The following is an 18690-nucleotide window of genomic DNA, read 5'->3' as shown; positions in this document are numbered from 1 at the left end:
TTTTGCGTTGTCAAACGTACGTGTTGATCCCTCGACTGTCACCTTAAACCGGGCTGGGAAGAGGAATCCATATCGGATGTTGGCCGCCCTGCATTTGTTGCGTACCTCATCATACTCTTTCCGTTGGTTCCTCACCTCCAAGGTAAGATCTGGGTAGAAAGACACCCTGGCTCCGTTGTAGTTAAGGGGGAACTTTTGACTAGCCAGCTTGAGGATGAGATCCCTGGTGTGGGGATAGTGCAGCCTTACAATGAATGGCCTTGGTGGCCCGCCCTTGGCCGGCTTCGTTGCCTGTGCTCTGTGTGCGCGGTCGATCAGGATGGCCGTTTTGAAGTGTTCACTCCCCAGCAATGCCGGTATCAGCTCCGAGACAAATTCAGTGGGTTTCCCTTTCTCCGTGTCCTCCTGGATCCCACATATTCGGATGTTCTGGCGTCTTGAATGCGACTCGAGCATTTCCAGTCGGGCCTTCAGGGTTTTGTTGTCATTTTTGAACGTTGCGCACTGTTTCTCTATGTCCTGTAGCCTGGCCTCGTGATCGATTGTCGTCTGCTCAACCTCGTGCACCCTTCCCTTAGTTGCCTTCACAGTTTCGGCCAAAGTCCCAATACTCTTTGAGATATCAGCCAACCTTGTGTCCACCTTCTTGCTTAGTGCGTTTATGGCAGCCAGTATGTCACTTTGAGTAGGATCTGTGGGGAACTCTTGGAAGCTAGCCTCTTCAGCTAGCTCCTCGTGGGTCGGCGACGTTGAAATTGGTTCGTTGTCTATCTCATTCCAATTATCTTGTTTAGCGCCCCCTTTTTTGTTGCCTTTTCCCTTTGTCATATTTGTTTGAAGTTATAGGTTGTGAGAGGTTAAGATAAATATTAATTTGTTTCAAAATTGAGCGGAGCTCTAGCAATGCACGTCTACTCCATAGCACGCTCTCTAGCGCCCCCCTCTGATTGATTGATTGATTGCTTCTGTGGACAGGTGTCTTTTATACAGGTAACAAACTGATATTAGGAGCACTCCCTTTAAGAGTGTGCTACTAATCTCAGCTCGTTACCTGTATAAAAGACACCTGGGAGCCAGAAATCTTTCTGATTGAGAGGGGGTCAAATACTTATTTCCCTCATTAAAATGCAAATCAATTTATAACATTTTTGACATGCGCTTCTCTGGATTTTGTTGTTATTCTGTCTCTCACTGTTCAAATAAACCTACCATTAAAATTATAGACTGATCATGTCTTTGTCAGTGGGCAAACGTACAAAATCAGCAGGGGATCAAATACTTTTTTCCCTCACTGTAGTAATGTGAATTTTCCACTCAGCTGGTAAATGTATATCCACATAATATTCATTATTCTCTTTCCTTTTTGAACATGTTGAGTACTTATTTTTCTCTTTTTCTTTTGGCGCTTCTCTTCTTTCCTGTGTCTTTTGCTTTATGGTTCTTTATCAGTGTTTCCATTTCCTCACACACCGAGACATCAAATGTTCCTCCTTCTGGCCATTTGGTGCCCATTTTCCTGGTGTGTTTCTCCCATTTTTCAGATGTTTTCGCTATTTCTTCCTTGCCTAAGGGATACTTAGAACTCAGTATTTCTACCGCCGTTTTATTCATATTTATGGCCTATATTTTTAACTTCCTTTTTAATCTATTTTAGTATTCGTCCTATTTATTTATTTCTCCTTAATTATTTTTATATTAGTATTCGCTTTTATTGTTAAACTATTTGTGCTTCTTTGATTATTGTTTGGTCAGAACTTATTTATTATTAATGGGCATTTGACAGTCTCTTTATGTAATAATAATATAATATCTCCTGATGTCCACTTTTCTTTTGTGTGGAACACCTCATGAATCTTTCCCTTGCTAGTGTTTTTTCTTAGCTTTAAATCACTCAGCTATATGTGTTTCTACCCCTATGAGCATTCACACACCATTCACTCTTCCTCTCCTGGTGCGAGACCGGGTGCGTCCTTCCTACCAGGTTACACTTAAGTAACGGTCCAGGAAAGGTGCGCCAACCTTTCTCCACCAAAGACAGAAACTTCAAACGACCTCAAACACAGTTTCTCTCCTCAACACAGAAAATAAGCTATTATCTGCAGGATTTCTTATTATTCTCATTCATACAGATGAGTAGCCACCCACGCCCAAATGAATCAGACAGTTAAATGACTCACAGTAGCCCAAACAAACCACTCATCCACATGAGATGATCAGACCTACTCTAACACTTCCTCTATATTTTGAAGCCTTAGTGGCTGTTTAACCCGTTCACCTACTCAGGATGACCGGTGTTAACTTCAATTTATGTCACCTACTCCGGATGACCTATCTTTTTACCTGATCGACCCTTTCTGATTCACTTCCCCGACACAAGAAAGACGATTTTATACAGGATTTATATCTACCTATATAGCCCTCTAGGTGATTCACTTCCTCGACACACCCTTACTGGACTTCAAAGATCTCCTTTTATACAAATACAAGTGCATAGTCATCCTTACATAGCATATACAGTTACTCCCCTTAGGGTAAATGATTAACTTCTTTCATGGCCACGCCACCCTTATCTTTCAACGTCTAGATGTCACATGTTGTTTTCTCCAAAAAGGCTATGTGAACTTTTCCAGATGAGACCTCTTTCCCTTATCTCATTATATTGGTGGCAGACCCTTTCTTAAAAATAATACACATACATACATTAAGGCATGGCTACACACTACATTGGCTATATTCCTTATTTGAGCATGCATCTGGATTACAAAGTATCAACCATGTTTACTATATTTTACCTTTTAGCACTTCCCAACATTTGCCTTATAAAATATCTCTATACCAACTACAAGAAACGTCTGACCTCTGTGATTGCCAACAAGGGTTTTGCCACCAAGTACTAAGTCATGTTTTGCAGAGGGGTCAAATACTTATTTCCCTCATTAAAATGCTAATCAATTTATAACATTTTTGACATGCGTTTTTCTGGATTTTGTTGTTGTTATTCTGTCTCTCACTGTTCAAATAAACCTACCATTAAAATTATAGACTGATCATGTCTTAGTCAGTGGGCAAACGTACAAAATCAGCAGGGGATCAAATACTATTTTCCCCTCACTGTATGTAAATTGACATTTCGTCCCGATACCTCTGCTTCAACTCTCTGCAATGAGAATAAGCTCTTATCCACCATCTTTGGCAGTAAATCGCCAACCTTGGCTTTATACCTGTTCAAACAACAAACTCTAGGTGGCAGTACACACCCTTTCAATTTGTTTACCACCACAGAAGTAGTAGAACTAATTCAAAATAGACAGGTTGGTTGTTTAGCAACAAAACCAACACGTTTGCAACTATGGGGCAAAACAAACAGGGTTGGCTTAGATTGATGACAACATGTAAACTATATTTTGTCTCCAATGTTTATTGAAAACAAAAATGTGCACAATGAGCACTTGTCACAAATACATTGTTACAGTTGTTGGTTAGCTAGCTAGCAAATTAGCCACATCAGTCAAAACAAGACATGGTTTCAATAACAAGATACAACAAGCAGAAACGAACCTCATGATATGATTCCCCAAATGGTAGCTTCTTGTCATTGTTGCTACCTGGCCATCCAGAATCACAAAACACAGACTTCTGCCCCATTTCAAGTGCTCGCATCGTTCGTGATGTTGTCAGCTAATCAGTCTATGGAAATGGCCTCAATGGCGCTGCCCATGCGGGACAGATAAAAGATGTGTCGTTTAACTAAGTCTTTGGGTAACACCAACATCAGGGCTGCATTCGTACGAAAAATCGTACCGCAACGTTCAATTAAACGGAGCGGTTCTGAACGACCAGTTCAAAAATGGGGAGGGCTGTCAGCATTGGCCGTTGCCCTTTTAAAATACGTCACTCATAGCTTCAAGCCACACACCCGCCAAACGGAGCAAACGTACCCGTCTGTTCAAAAACGCACCTCAGTTTATAGGGAACGGTAATGAGGTGACCATTAATGGTTGCAATTGAGAACAGCTGCGCGGGTGAATTTAGCGCATATTGATGGCTTAATTAAGGATCGGACACGTCCTCTCAATTTCCGCCTAAAATGACATACCCAAATCTAACTGCCTGTAGCTCAGGACCTGAAGCAATGATAGGCATATTCTTGATACTATTTCATATGAAACACTTTGTAGTTTGTGGAAATGTTAAAATAATGTAGGAGAATTACACATTAGATCTGGTAAAAATATAAAACAAACCAAAAAACATGCAACGAAACAAAAAATAGAAAACGCATCACCTTTGAAATACAAAGGAAAGGCCATACAGGGCTGGTTGCAATTGAGAACAGCGTGGTCTAAGGCACTGCATCGCAGTGCTAGCTGTGCCACTAGAGATCCTGGTTCGAATCCAGGCTCTGTCGTAGCCGGCCGCGATCGGGAGACCCATGGGGCGGCGCACAATTGGCCCAGCGTCGTCCAGGGTAGGGGAGGGAATGGCCGGCAGGGATGTAGCTCAGTTGGTAGAGCATGGCTTTTGCAACGCCAGGGTTGTGGGTTCGATTCCCACGGGGGGACAGTATGAAAAATAAAAAAATTATGTATGCACTCACTAAGTAAGAGCGTCTGCTAAATGACTAAAATGTAAAATGAGAACATACAAAATGCTAAGGTAATTAAAAAAATATATGTTTACACACTCCCAGGAATGTCATACATGATGGATCATTAGCTTCCCTACACAAAGACATTAACCTTCACACATCTAGATGGCCGGGTGGGTGGGTGTGGAGCCATAGACAGCAGTGGGGTCAAACTGTAGAACCCAGTTCCTACATTTGAATGAGTGGGGGATGGAGGACTTAAATGTGGGTTCCCACAGGCCATGTTACTCTACCACTATTGAGGATGTTTTTTTTGTTTTTGAAATAGTTAGAACCCATGTTTACTATTACTTATTTTATTTAACCTTTATTTTAGCAGGGGGTGAGCACTACATCAATACACAACACATATCTATAAATATATATACACATTATATAGAGTATGGGGAACACAATCACTATAAAGAAATATTTGGATCAATAGGCATATCATATATTGTATACCTCAGGTCTATATATTATATAGAAAAACGTATTTTACTTATCAGTCTAAAGTAAAAAATAAAAAAAACATTTATTCTACGTTTGAGTCAAAACTGTGTTCACTAACAGAGTCCTCATCTACTTGTTCGGTGTCACTTTCCCGGTCGATTTCTGCAACAATCTCATCCAAGTCTGTATACTTGGACTTCAATTTAGCTTTTCCAGTGTTAGTAGCCATATTGTACTTCCTAAATTTGCAGAAAACTTTGTAGAACTAAATCGAGCTGTACGTAATGCAAACTCCTCTTCATCCTCTCGATGTTCAATGGAGAATGAATCTCGTTGCGCGCGGGCTTAGCACAATGGCTTTTACTCATACAAAAGGACCATCACATACTCATGTAAAGCCCACATACTCATGTAAAGCCCAGCTCATTTGCGATCTAGCTAGCTATGTTTCAAAACGATAGGTGGTCATTGGACCAAGATGCAGTCAATCAAGTGAACACCGCCTGTCTCATTGGTGCTTAATAAGGTCTGTCCTTCGTGGGCAAAAAAAATAAGGTGTTGTGTAGCCAATACATAATGTAGAATGATGAAGCAAAGTTAGGTTGACTTCTAGAGTGTCTGAAGATTGCACAGACACCGAACTTGACTGGGTAAAACAAGGTTTACATAGATTGTGTTGTTGCAAGTTGAAAGAGTCGGAATTAATGAGAAATGCTGTATACAACATGGACCGTGTTAGGATATAAAAATGGATTTTATCAAACAAAACTACGCTACATTTTATCTCTGGGACCCTCAGGATGACAAATCAGAGCAAGATTACAGAATGTAAGTACATTATTTACCTTCAGAGGTGAATGTATCAAACCAGTTGCCGTGATAAGTGTTTTGTTGTTGTGCACTATCCTCAAACAATAGCATGGTATTTTTTAGCTGTAATTGCTACTGTAAATTGGACACCGCAGTTAGATTAACAATAATTTAAGCTTTCTGCCCATATAAGGCATGTATAGTTGAAGTCGGAAGTTTACATACACCTTAGCCAAATACATTTAAACTCAGTTTTTCACAATTCCTGACATTTAATCCTAGTAAAAATTCCCTGTCTTAGGTCAGTTAGGATCACCACTTTATTTTAAGAATGTGAAATGTCAGAATAATAATAGAGAGAATGATTTATTTAAGCTTTTAGGTCTTTCATCACATTCCCAGTGGGTCAGAAGTTTACATACACTCAATTAGTATTTGGTAGCATTGCCTTTAAATTGTTTAACTTGGGTCAAACGTTTTGGGAAGCCTTCCACAAGCTTCCCACAATAAGTTGGGTGAATTTTGGCCCATTCCTCCTGACAGAGCTGGTGTAACTGAGTCAGGTTTGTAGGCCTCCTTGCTCGCACATGCTTTTTCAGTTCTGCCTACATATTTTCCATTGGATTGAGGTCAGGGCTTTGTGATGGCCACTCCAATACCTTGACTTTGTTGTCCTTAAGCCATTTTGCCACAACTTTGGAAGTATGCTTCGGGTCATTGTCCATTTCGAAGACCCATTTGCAACCAAGCTTTAACTTCCTGACTGATGTCTTGAGATGTTGCTTCAATATATCCACATACTTTTCCTTCCTCTTTTCCATCCCCCCCCCCCCCCTGCTTCATGGTTGGGATGGTGTTCTTCGGCTTGCAAGCAACCCCCTTTTTCCTCCAAACATAACGATGGTCATTATGGCCAAACAGTTCATTTTTTTGTTTCATCAGACCAGAAGACATTTTTCTAAAAAGTACGATCTTTGTCCCCATGGGCCGAGCGGCCTTTCAGGTTATGTCGATATAGGACTTGTTTTACGGTGGATATAGATACTTTTGTACCTGTTCCCTCCAGCATCTTCACAAGGTCCTTTGCTGTTGTTCTGGGATTGATTTGCACTTTTCGCACCAAAGTACGTTCTTCTCTAGGAGACAGAATACGTCTCCTTCCTGAGCGGTATGACGGCTGCATGGTCCCATGGTGTTTATACTTGCGTACTATTGTTTGTACAGATGAACGTGGTACCTTCAGGCGTTTGGATACTGCTCCCAAGGATGAACCAGACTTGTGGAGGTCTACAATTAATTTTCTGAGGTCTTGACTGATTTCCCCATGATGTCAAGCAAAGAGGCACTGTGTTTGAAGGTATGCCTTGAAATACATCCACAGGTACACCTCCAATTGACTCAAATTATGTCAATTAGCCTATCAGAAGCATCTAAAGCCATGACATAATTTGCTGGAATTTTCCGAGCTGTTTAAAGGCATAGTCAACTTAGTGTATGTAAACTTCTGACCCACTGGAATTGTGATACAGTGAATTATAAGTGAAATAATCTGTCTGTAAATAATTGTTGGAAAAATTACTTGTGTCATGCACAAAGTCAATGTCCTAATCGACTTGCCAAAACTATAGTTCGTTAACAAGAAATGTGTGGAGTGGTTGAAAAACGAGTTTTAATGACTTCAACCTAAGTGTATGTAAACTTCCGACTTCAACTTTATATGTCCCAGAAAGTTGGCTGTTGTTTACGTCGTCATTCTAGTCACATTATCGCATACTGAGCAACAACTATCCTGATTTCGTGACAACGATCCAGTAGAGGTTTTAACAAGAGATCAGTTGGGCCCAGTTTTTCAAAAGTTATCTGGACTTCACCTATACAAATAGAATGGACAAATCATGGACTTCAATGGGGATAACTTTAGAAAAACTGGGCCCTGGTGATAATAGGCTCAAAAGGACTGTGAGAGGTGTGCTAAGGCTAACCCACAGCAATGCACTCTTGCAGCCTCTGATCATGGAAAGGATCTAGCCTATACATTACACAATACATTTATTTTCAGCAGATAAACAGTAATTTCCAGTCTATTGATGATTTGAGTCATATAGATACCAAATCACAAAGATAACAGTATAATAGACACTAGCTAGGTTTCCATCCAATTTGCGACAGATTTTCATGCGAATAAAAACAATATGCATTTTCCCACCAGAGATGTTTCCATCAAATTGACTTGTTGCGGATAAAGGCTGCATGATGACATAGTGCACATAAAAATACCTTTTGCGGTTAAATTCCCATGTACTGAATATATAAAAAAATAAAAAGTTAAATGTGGTTCCATTGCATTTTCAACGCTACTGACGGTTGTCACAAAAAATGTTTTGCATTATATAGCGAATGTGCCCACTCTGGTATTGGCACGCACACTCCAGCCAACAGCTCGCAGATAGACTACAGTGCAGATAGGCCTATAGCCTAAATGATGAGATTATGGACAAAAGAGCGAGATTCTTTTTATTTGTCAAAATGGCAGCCAAGTATTGATCATCATGTCAGAATAATAAGACCCTAGATAGTTATTGGAAAGGAGCATCAAGCTCATCACCTTGCACTACTTTGTGAAGTTCATAACTTACTTCATCTGTAGCCTAATAAACGGAATGCTTTCCCCAGTCCTAGTGGGAGGACCACACGTCATCGCGTGACTCCAAGTTCACTTTGATACGATGGTTATTATATTAATGTTTGCGCATAATTAATTTTACAGACACAAAAAGATCCCACCTTGTCTAGCGTATTTAGTTGTCGACATTTGGAAGGTTTACCAACAAATTTGCTGTTTCCATAAGGCCTTTCGTGACATTTTCTATCCAACATATACTTAACGCGCATAAAAAGATTGGATGGAAACCTGGTTATGAGAATTATTTCCTGTCTAATGAACTGCAACATCAGACCATTAGCCTAATCTTTAGTGATTTGATCATGCCTATTTAGTTGCTCTGACAGAACTATTAGGCTAGTGTCTTTAGGATCATACTGCCAGAGGAACTCGTCCCCTATATTTCCAGGTCAACTATCTGACAGAGTCCGGGAGCGTCAACATTGAGCTCATCAGTGAAAACCGCTGCAATAGCTTCCCATCACAACAAGAGCAGACCGTCCCGGGACTCTAGTCATGTGTTATGACTAGGAAGCGATAGCTTCCACCCACCCCCCAATCGCTTTCATTTTGTTCAGTCCACTAAAAAGGTGATTGACAGCAACACAGCAAAAATATCCAGTTATGACAGACGGGCAAACCATAGTAAAATGTGTGTACACACATTGCAAAAATCCTAGTCACTTTTTTTGGGGGGGGGACTTGATATCCTGAGCTTTAGCTACACACAGCTACAGATTTGCTGTAAAATGCAAATTAGACAACATTACCAGCATTGCACCTTTTTAATTACATTTTGAGGAAGCAGCCACAAAAAGCACAAGACTGAACCATGTTAAAAGAATATTGCGGCCCATGACAACCATGCTTGATACACAGAAGAAAAAACGACTTAGATGATTTTCCACCAAAGACAAACATGAAAAATATAGGCTAGCACACGGGGCAGACAAAAGCCATCATTGCAGCAAGTCTGTTGCGAGTGAACCCACTAGCTCAGAGCTGGTGTACTCAATTGCCACAGTGGGTTAAATGAGCCAGCTGAGCTGTGTCTGGGAGGGCAGACCTGTGGGTCTGATACACACTACACACTCAATTGATATTGAAGATGCTTGCAGTAGCTAGCCTTTATACGAAGAGTACACCCAGTCCAAGTCTAGTCCAATCTGCTTAAATGCCCAATCAATTTTCACCCCTTCAGTTCTCTGGTGCACAACATGCAAATTGGTAGACATTTAAACCTTCATGAGGATAGAACATTACTCTACCTCACTTAAAAAATAAAATAATTACAGGCCAAAATCCAATAATACACATCAAACTGGCCAAGCAAGATCCATTATGAGGCTAAATCAACTTTACAGTCAGCATAATGAGCATCTTGAAGATACAGTGGGGAAAAAAAGTATTTAGTCAGCCACCAATTGTGCAAGTTCTCCCACTTAAAAAGATGAGAGGCCTGTAATTTTCATCATAGGTACACGTCAACTATGACAGACAAATTGAGGTGTTTTTGTAATGAATTTATTTGCAAATTATGGTGGAAAATAAGTATTTGGTCACCTACAAACAAGCAAGATTTCTGCCTCTCACAGACCTGTAACTCTGCTCCTCTGTCCTCCACTCGTTACCTATATTAATGGCACCTGTTTGAACTTGTTATCAGTATAAAAGACACCTGTCCACAACCTCAAACAGTCACACTCCAAACTCCACTATGGCCAAGATCAAAGAGCTGTCAAAGGACACCAGAAACAAAATTGTAGACCTGCACCAGGCTGGGAAGACTGAATCTGCAATAGATAAGCAGCTTGGTTTGAAGAAATCAACTGTGGGAGCAATTATTAGGAAATGGAAGACATACAAGACCACTGATAATCTCCCTCGATCTGGGGCTCCACGCAAGATCTCACCCCGTGGGGTCAAAATGATCACAAGAACGGTGAGCAAAAATCCCAGAACCACACGGGGGGACCTAGTGAATGACCTGCAGAGAGCTGGGACCAAAGTAACAAAGCCTACCATCAGTAACACACTACGCCGCCAGGGACTCAAATCCTGCAGTGCCAGACGTGTCCCCCTGCTTAAGCCAGTACATGTCCAGGCCTGTCTGAAGTTTGCTAGAGTGCATTTGGATGATCCAGAAGAGGATTGGGAGAATGTCATATGGTCAGATGAAACCAAAATAGAACTTTTTGGTAAAAACTCAACTCGTCGTGTTTGGAGGACAAAGAATGCTGAGTTGCATCCAAAGAACACCATACCTACTGTGAAGCATGGGGGTGGAAACATCATGCTTTGGGGCTGTTTTTCTGCAAAGGGACCAGGACGACTGATCCGTGTAAAGGAAAGAATGAATGGGGCCATGTATCGTGAGATTTTGAGTGAAAACCTCCTTCCATCAGCAAGGGCATTGAAGATGAAACGTGGCTGGGTCTTTCAGCATGACAATGATCCCAAACACACCGCCCGGGCAACGAAGGAGTGGCTTCGTAAGAAGCATTTCAAGGTCCTGGAGAGGCCTAGCCAGTCTCCAGATCTCAACCCCATAGAAAATCTTTGGAGGGAGTTGAAAGTCTGTGTTGCCCAGCGACAGCCCCAAAACATCACTGCTCTAGAGGAGATCTGCATGGAGGAATGGGCCAAAATACCAGCAACAGTGTGTGAAAACCTTGTGAAGACTTACAGAAAACGTTTGACCTGTGTCATTGCCAACAAAGGGTATATAACAAAGTATTGAGAAACTTTTGTTATTGACCAAATACTTATTTTCCACCATAATTTACAAATAAATTCATAAAAAATCCTACAATGTGATTTTCTGGATTTTTTTTCTCAATTTGTCTGTCATAGTTGACGTGTACCTATGATGAAAATTACAGGCCTCTCTCATCTTTTTAAGTGGGAGAACTTGCACAATTGGTGGCTGACTAAATACTTTTTTCCCCCACTGTATCTAATATGTGCAATACAGTGAGAATATATTCATCTCTGCAGTAGGGCATCAGGAACATACAGTACATTAACAGCCTACATACAGAGTTAGTATAGGGAAACACTTTTGCAAAAAGCCTTTTAATAACAAAGGAGGGGAACACACAAACCCCAATCACCATGTCTAAGGTTAAGTTACAAAGCATGCATTTATAGTCAAACAAAATAGTCAATGGGATTTCTCAAATGTGCCCATAGTCAAGTAAAAGTGAGATAATAAAGCATGCATCTATGATATAAACCTTAACTGCAAGATAGCCTCTTGACTTCAACATTCTGCCCTTATTGTCAGTCCTGAACAAAAGGAATGAGAAATACAATGAGCCTAAGAGGGACAAGTGAACACCTGGCCACAAGCTTTTAAGTGAGACAGTACAGCAAGAAAAGACAGCGTGGCTCCAAACCATAAGAAATACTGAATACTATGACATCAAACATTACTTACACATTTTCCAGGGCAGAGTTCTTGGAGCTCGAAGTCCAGGAGTAAGATTGTTTGTAGTGCATGGCTCAGGCCTAAAAAGAACAAAGACTACACTTAAAACTACATTTGAAAATATTAACCAGCCTTGTTTCAGCTATCATATTTAGAAGCAATGAACTCCTCTGCCAACGTTGTGTGGTCAGCTGACCTGTTCTGACTGATCAGGTTTGTGGACACTCCCCATACGAAAGGCACTGAAGAAATATCAGCCTCTGCAAAAAGAAAAAGCTGCATTTTAATAAAATGATGCCGATGGAAATCGAGGGAAAATCTCCAGCATAAAAATATCTGAAAAGTTGCATTCATTGCCTCAGAGTCACCGAAGTGTGCAGAAGTTACTAAACAAATAAATGCATACATGGCAACCTTGCTTTGAGTATACAAGCATAATCAGCAGCTCGTGAGATAGTACCTTTATCCCAGTCCTCATCACAGTTGGTGTTTGTCCACGTGCTAACAGGTACCTGCCATTTGGTCTGCACCTCAGCGCTGCCCACTGGAAACCACATAACCTGGTTAGACTCACTACAGGGTGCAAATAGGCTTATCATTGAATAATGAAAATACAGAAAGGGTAAAACAAAAAGAGCTCACAGTCTTCTGCATTCACAGATATTCTGTCAACACAGTTAGCAATGTGGTGTGAAAGCTCATGCTTGGGCATCAGGTGGCGGGCGTTGAAAGGGCACGTTTTTAATTCACTGGCCAGTTTAGGGTGGTTCTACAGTAAAGGACAAGAGGACAGCAGAATAACTTGTTTTCTCCATGTACTAACTGACTATATTAGCAACATTTGAGATGTCATGGACCACAATGTCATATTGCGCCTTCAACATTCCTTCCGATAGCTACTAACCTTGCTGCACTTGATCAGATGGTATGGAAAGCGGCAGGCACGGATCTGATGGTTCTTGTCGTATGGACACTGAAGGAGTTTATTTGGATCACAGGCATCTTCTGGATCTATTGACAATAGAGAGAGAGAGACTAATGCAATGGAGCCAAGTTAACATCAAGGAAATGATTTAGTTGGCCTACTTTTAGCTCATTCTAATGTAGGCAAGGTGTCACTGGTTTACCCAAATGCAGGGTGCGAATTACGGGTGCAGCCCCCCTGAATGATATGTTATCTCCCCTAAATGCAACAAAAGTCAAACTGCTAATTTAACCACTATTATTTATTTAAATTAGTGGTGAACATTTCTCACAGTGGTAAAAACAAGTTTCCAAATGAAACGAACACCCTCACCTCTCTGTCATGGTTTAAACCAGGGTTCCCCAACTGGGTGGTTTTATTTGGCCCCCCAAGTCGAGCAAAACAATTATACAAAAAATAGAAATCACACACACAGTTGAAGTCGGAAGTTTACATACACCTTAGCCAAATACATTTAAACTCAGTTTCACAATTCCTGACATTTAATCCTAGTAAAAATTCCCTGTCTTAGGTCAGTTAGGATCACCACTTTCTTTTAAGAATGTGAAATGTCAGAATAATAGTAGAGAGAATGATTTATTTCAGCTTTTATTTCTTTCATCACATTCCCAGTGGGTCAGAAGTTCACATATACTCAATTAGTATTTGGTAGCATTGCCTTTAAATTGTTTAACTTGGGTCAAACGTTTTGGGAAGCCTTCCACAAGCTTCCCACAATAAGTTGGGTGAATTTTGGCCCATTCATCCTGACAGAGCTGGTGTAACTGAGTCAGGTTTGTAGGCCTCCTTGCTCGCACACGCCTTTTCAGTTCTGCCCACAAATGTTCTATAGGATTGAGGTCAGGGCTTTGGCTTTGTGATGGCCACTCCAATACCTTGACTGTGTTGTCCTTAAGCCATTTTGCCACAACTTTGGAAGTATGCTTGGGGTCATTGTCCATTTGGAAGACCCATTTGCGACCAAGCTTTAACTTCCTGACTGATGTCTTGAGATGTTGCTTCAATATATCCACAACATTTTCCTTCCTCATGATATCATCTATTTTGTGAAGTGCACCAGTCCCTCCTGCAGCAAAGCACCCCCACAGCATGATGCTGCCACCCCTGTGCTTCACGGTTGGGATGGTGTTTTTCGGCTTGCAAGCGTCCCCCTTTTTCCTTCAAACATAACGATGGTCATTATGGCCAAACAGTTCTATTTTTGTTTCATCAGACCAGAGGACATTTCTCAAAAAAGTACGGTCTTTGTCCCCATAGACTTCCGACTTCAACTGTACACACACCTTTTTCCTCTTCATTGTTGGACATAAAATACTTTAAAAACACCAGGAAATCAGTGCCAAGTGATTTTAATTTAAGAAATCTGTTCCAAGTATTCCCTCCGACCGCAAGGCACTACAGAGGGTAGTGCGTACGGCCCAGTACATCACTGGGGCCAAGCTTCCTGCCATCCAGGAGCTCTATACCAGGCGGTGTCAGAGGAAGGCCCTCAAAATTGTCAAAGACTCCAGCCACCCTAGTCAGACTGTTCTCTCTGCTACTGCACGGCAAGCGGTACCGGAGCGCCAAGTCTAGGTCCAAAAGGTTTCTCAACAGCTTCTACCCCCAAGCCATAAGACTCCTGAACAGCTAATCATGGCTACCCGGACTACTTGCACTGCCCCCCCACCCAATATTTTTACGCTGCTGCTACTCTGTTAATTATTTATGCATAGTCACTTTAACTCTACCCACATGTACATATTACCTCAACTAGCCGGTGCCCCCGCACATTGACTCTGCACCGGTACCCCCCTGTATATAGCCTCCCTACTGTTATTTTACTTCTACTTTTTTATTAAAAATAAATGCATGGTTGGTTAAGGGCTGTAAGTAAGCATTTCACAGTAATGTCTACACCTGTTGTATTTGGCGCATGTGGCAAATAAAATTTGATTTGAAATTGTTTGCTTTTGTCAGTCAGTGGTTTAGAGCACTCATTGCTTTGTTTTTCAGGTTCTTAATTCCAAGGTAACTAAACCATGGTCTTAAACTCAGGGCAGTGAGAGAAAAAGCTCATGAAATCAATTGAATTGTTTAATTCACACATACTTCATCTGAAAGTTTCAGTATTGATTATTTTAAACCCAAGAACATGTTTTAGAAAATAATAAATACTGAAACTTTCAGATGAAGTATGTGTGAATTAAACATGTTCAATTGCTTTCATTAGCTTTTTCTCTCACTGCCCTGAGTTTAAGATAAGGGTTTAGTTACCTTGGAATTAAGAACATTACCAATGAAATTATATCCTTGAAAATAAAGTTTTCTTAAGGAGAAACAAAAATAGCGCAATAAAATTTCCAAGAACCTTTGAGGAATAGCAACTTTGCTTAACTTTCTTCTTAAGTCTATAGTTAAGGAAAAATGGCAGTTAAGAAAGTTTGGTGAATCTAGGCCCAGGTGAATACAGGTGAAAGCCATGATCCCTTATGATGGTCAACAATATGACTAGACAGCTAGCCTACAGTTACATTTTAGTCATTTAGCAGACACTCTTATCCAGATTAGTGAGTGCATACATTTTTTATTTTTTTTGTTCATACTGGCCCCCCGTGGGAAACGAACCCACAACCCTGGCATTGCAAGCGCCATGCTCTACCAACTGAGCTACACGGGGCTAGTAGACACCAATGCACAGCCAATCCATCCAACATGTATACGTTACGGACAAGTATACATTAAGGACAGTAGGCCTATAATGTGACTCTTTCAGTTAGATGAGGTTAAAGTTCAGTTAGAAGCATTCGATTTTGCAATGGTATATGCCTACATTATTTTGGATTTGTGTGCCCATGAGAACTGTTTTCACAGTGAAACATAATTAAATGTTACATAGGCATAGTTACGCTTACAGTGCATTTCTCAGAGATCTCCAAGATCCATGATTCATACAGGGTTTAAGTTCAATGTTCAAGTAAATTGTTAAATGCTTAATAATGACAACACTGTCATAAATGTAAGGAAAGAAAGGTAGTGTTATGTCACGATCTGTGAAGACTCCAAGCATTAACTCATGAATTTTGGACAACTTTTCAGGCTACATTAAGGTAAATTTGTCAGCAAGACACAAATTAATGTAGGCCTAATCAATGACAATTGATGAATGTCATTGGGCACACTTTTTGGTGTTTCGTAACAGATGTCTATTTCCATTCATCAAATGTCGCAAGTAGGCTAGCTTTACAAGCAGTTTGGATAATGGAATTATGTTGGAGTGGACAAACACAGGTAGCCTACTTTTTGAAGTGATTTGTTTGACAATCAGATGAAAATATCATGACTGGTTGTGTTCTTGCCACATTAAAATGGTAATTCATTAAATTAATAATTAGTGACCCCCCAAATGTCATGGTGTAATTCGCACTCTGCCCAAATGGATCCAATCAAAAAGGGATAGTTAGGCCTAGGCCTGTTGCCTTCCTGTAGCATACATTAGCTAATTCCAGCAACATTGAAGATTACAAACACAGTAGTGCTAGCACAGATAGAACAACGAGACATTTCACTGGATGTATAAATGTAAAGCAGCCGGTTGGCGTTTCCACTAGATTAAGCCCACTGGGAGAAGATGGAACGATATGTTTTTTTGGGCGACATTCTGCAAATTTTCTCATTGATTAAACATTTCAATCTCAATATGTTTTCTGTCCCCAAAACTATAATATGTTAAGAACAGAGTGGACTAAGTTTTGTAGACCCTTTCAAAAGTTTTCAAAAATCACGCTGTTTACGAGTGCAAATGCGAATTGAGTTATTGCACACGCGCACTTCAGAGTAGGCGTTCCCTAACGGAAATATGTTGACACATACTAGAACGCGCCAATAGGATATTGCTAGCGTTCTTGTTCTGCCCACTATGATTAATTTGTTCCCATTGGAAACGACAAGCTGTGGTCTATCTTGTTTTAGTTATACAAATCTTTGGTGCTAGTGCAGTAATCAACATTTACATTTACATTTTAGTCATTTAGCAGACGCTCTTATCCAGAGCGACTTACAGTTAGTGAGTGCATACATTATTTTTTAAAAGTATTATTATTTTATTTTTATTTTATTTTTCATACTGGCCCCCCGTGGGAATCGAACCCACAACCCTGGCGTTGCAAACGCCATGCTCTACCAACTGAGCTACATCCCTGCCAGCCATTCCCTCCCCGACCCTGGACGACGCTGGGCCAATTGTGCGCCGCCCCATGGGTCTGTCAGTTGATCACATCCGTGCAGGACAATTAGAGCATTGCAGACAGAGTACAGTGAATCACAGTATGAGAAGTCCCTAGCAGCCTCCAATCAAGGGAGGATCTGGATCCAATAAAAATTGTAATTGATTGAAATACAAATGGCAATGTATAGTTTACTCTTACCAGCCATTTCCCCCTCCTCATCATTCCATCGTGGCAATGTCTCAGATCGAGTAGTCTTCGAAGGACTACAAGTTGATCCAAATCTGATGGTAGACATCTTTCCTCGAAGTGTGGCCTGGTGGTTGCTGAAGGCAGGCTTCTACTTACCGTACCTAGCTAATTTACTCAACAAGCTCGTCGCACCTGAAGACTTAAATTATATTTCAGTTAACGTTAGGTAACTCACAATGTTACCACCATGATCATGTTTTCAACAGCTGGCTACAATGAGTTTCCAATTTGCAAATTTTTTCCTGATACTAGCTAATAGCATGTGGCATGGGTAGCTCGCTAGCTAGGAACGTTGAATAATGATTCTGCATAATAATGCTAGCTCCAGTAAACTTTGCCTTTCTCTTGGCAATAAACTGATTTTTTAAAAGTAAACAAAGCAACGTCTTTAAAAAATACTCAGATTTAGCAAAGGTAAATGTTTTCAAATATTCTCACCTTCTTAGTTCACTGAAATTGGAAGAGCGCGTGTAGATAGTTGGAGTGGAAACGGATTAGAATTTTTAAATACCACAAGAAAATGGTTTGATCCCAAGTGGGTAGGTCCTAGAATGTCAATCAGCCATGTCATTGGCTGTCAATCACGTTGCCTCAACGATGACTGATTTCACATTGACTGATTTCCTTACATGAACTGTAACTCATTAAAATCTTTTAAATTGTTGCATGTTGCCTTTCTATTTTGTTTCATTGTATATGCGCTGAGTGATGCTCAGCGCATATACAATGAATAAAAATATGAACGCAGCATGCAACAATTTAAAAGATTTTACTGAGTTACAGTTCATATAAGGAAATCAGTCAATTGAAATAAATAAATTAGGCCTTAATCTATGGATTTCACAAGACTGGGAATACAGATATGCAAAAGATAGGGGCATGGATCAGAAAACCAGTCAGTACCTGGTGTGACCACCATGTGCCTCCTGCATCACAACATTTTACATTTACATTTTAGTCATTTAGCAGACGCTCTTATCCAGAGCGACTTACAGTTAGTACACAACACATCTCCTTCACATAGAGCTGATCAGGCTGTGTTGTTTGTGGCCTGTGGAATGTTGAACCACTCCTCTTAAATGGCTGTGCAAAGTTGTTGAATATTTGCAGGAACTGGAAAAGGCGGTCGTGCACGTCGATACAGAGCATCCCAAACATGCTCTGGTGAGACTGCAGGCCATGGAAGAACTGGGACATTTTCAGCTTCCAGGAATTGTGTACAGATCCTTGCGACATGGAGCTGTGCGTTATCATTATGAAACATGA

General features: G+C 40.6%; 1 protein-coding gene across 1 annotated transcript; it reads right to left on the bottom strand.

Annotated features, from left to right (window-relative positions):
* Nucleotides 1-11416: 11416 nt before the first annotated feature.
* Nucleotides 11417-17470, bottom strand: gtsf1 (gametocyte specific factor 1; the record flags this gene model as incomplete). The annotated part of the gene is made up of 7 exons (XM_084184040.1): nt 11417-11840; nt 11992-12062; nt 12179-12242; nt 12443-12526; nt 12625-12751; nt 12887-12993; nt 17374-17470. Coding segments are annotated over 7 exons (552 nt in total). The 3' UTR covers nt 11417-11838.
* Between the last annotated feature and the right edge of the window lie 1220 nt (nt 17471-18690).

Source organism: Coregonus lavaretus, assembly GCF_964263955.1.
Source record: "Coregonus lavaretus genome assembly, chromosome: 20".
In the NCBI taxonomy this organism is placed as follows: Eukaryota; Metazoa; Chordata; class Actinopteri; order Salmoniformes; family Salmonidae; genus Coregonus; species Coregonus lavaretus.
This window is presented reverse-complemented; position numbering and strand designations above follow the sequence as displayed.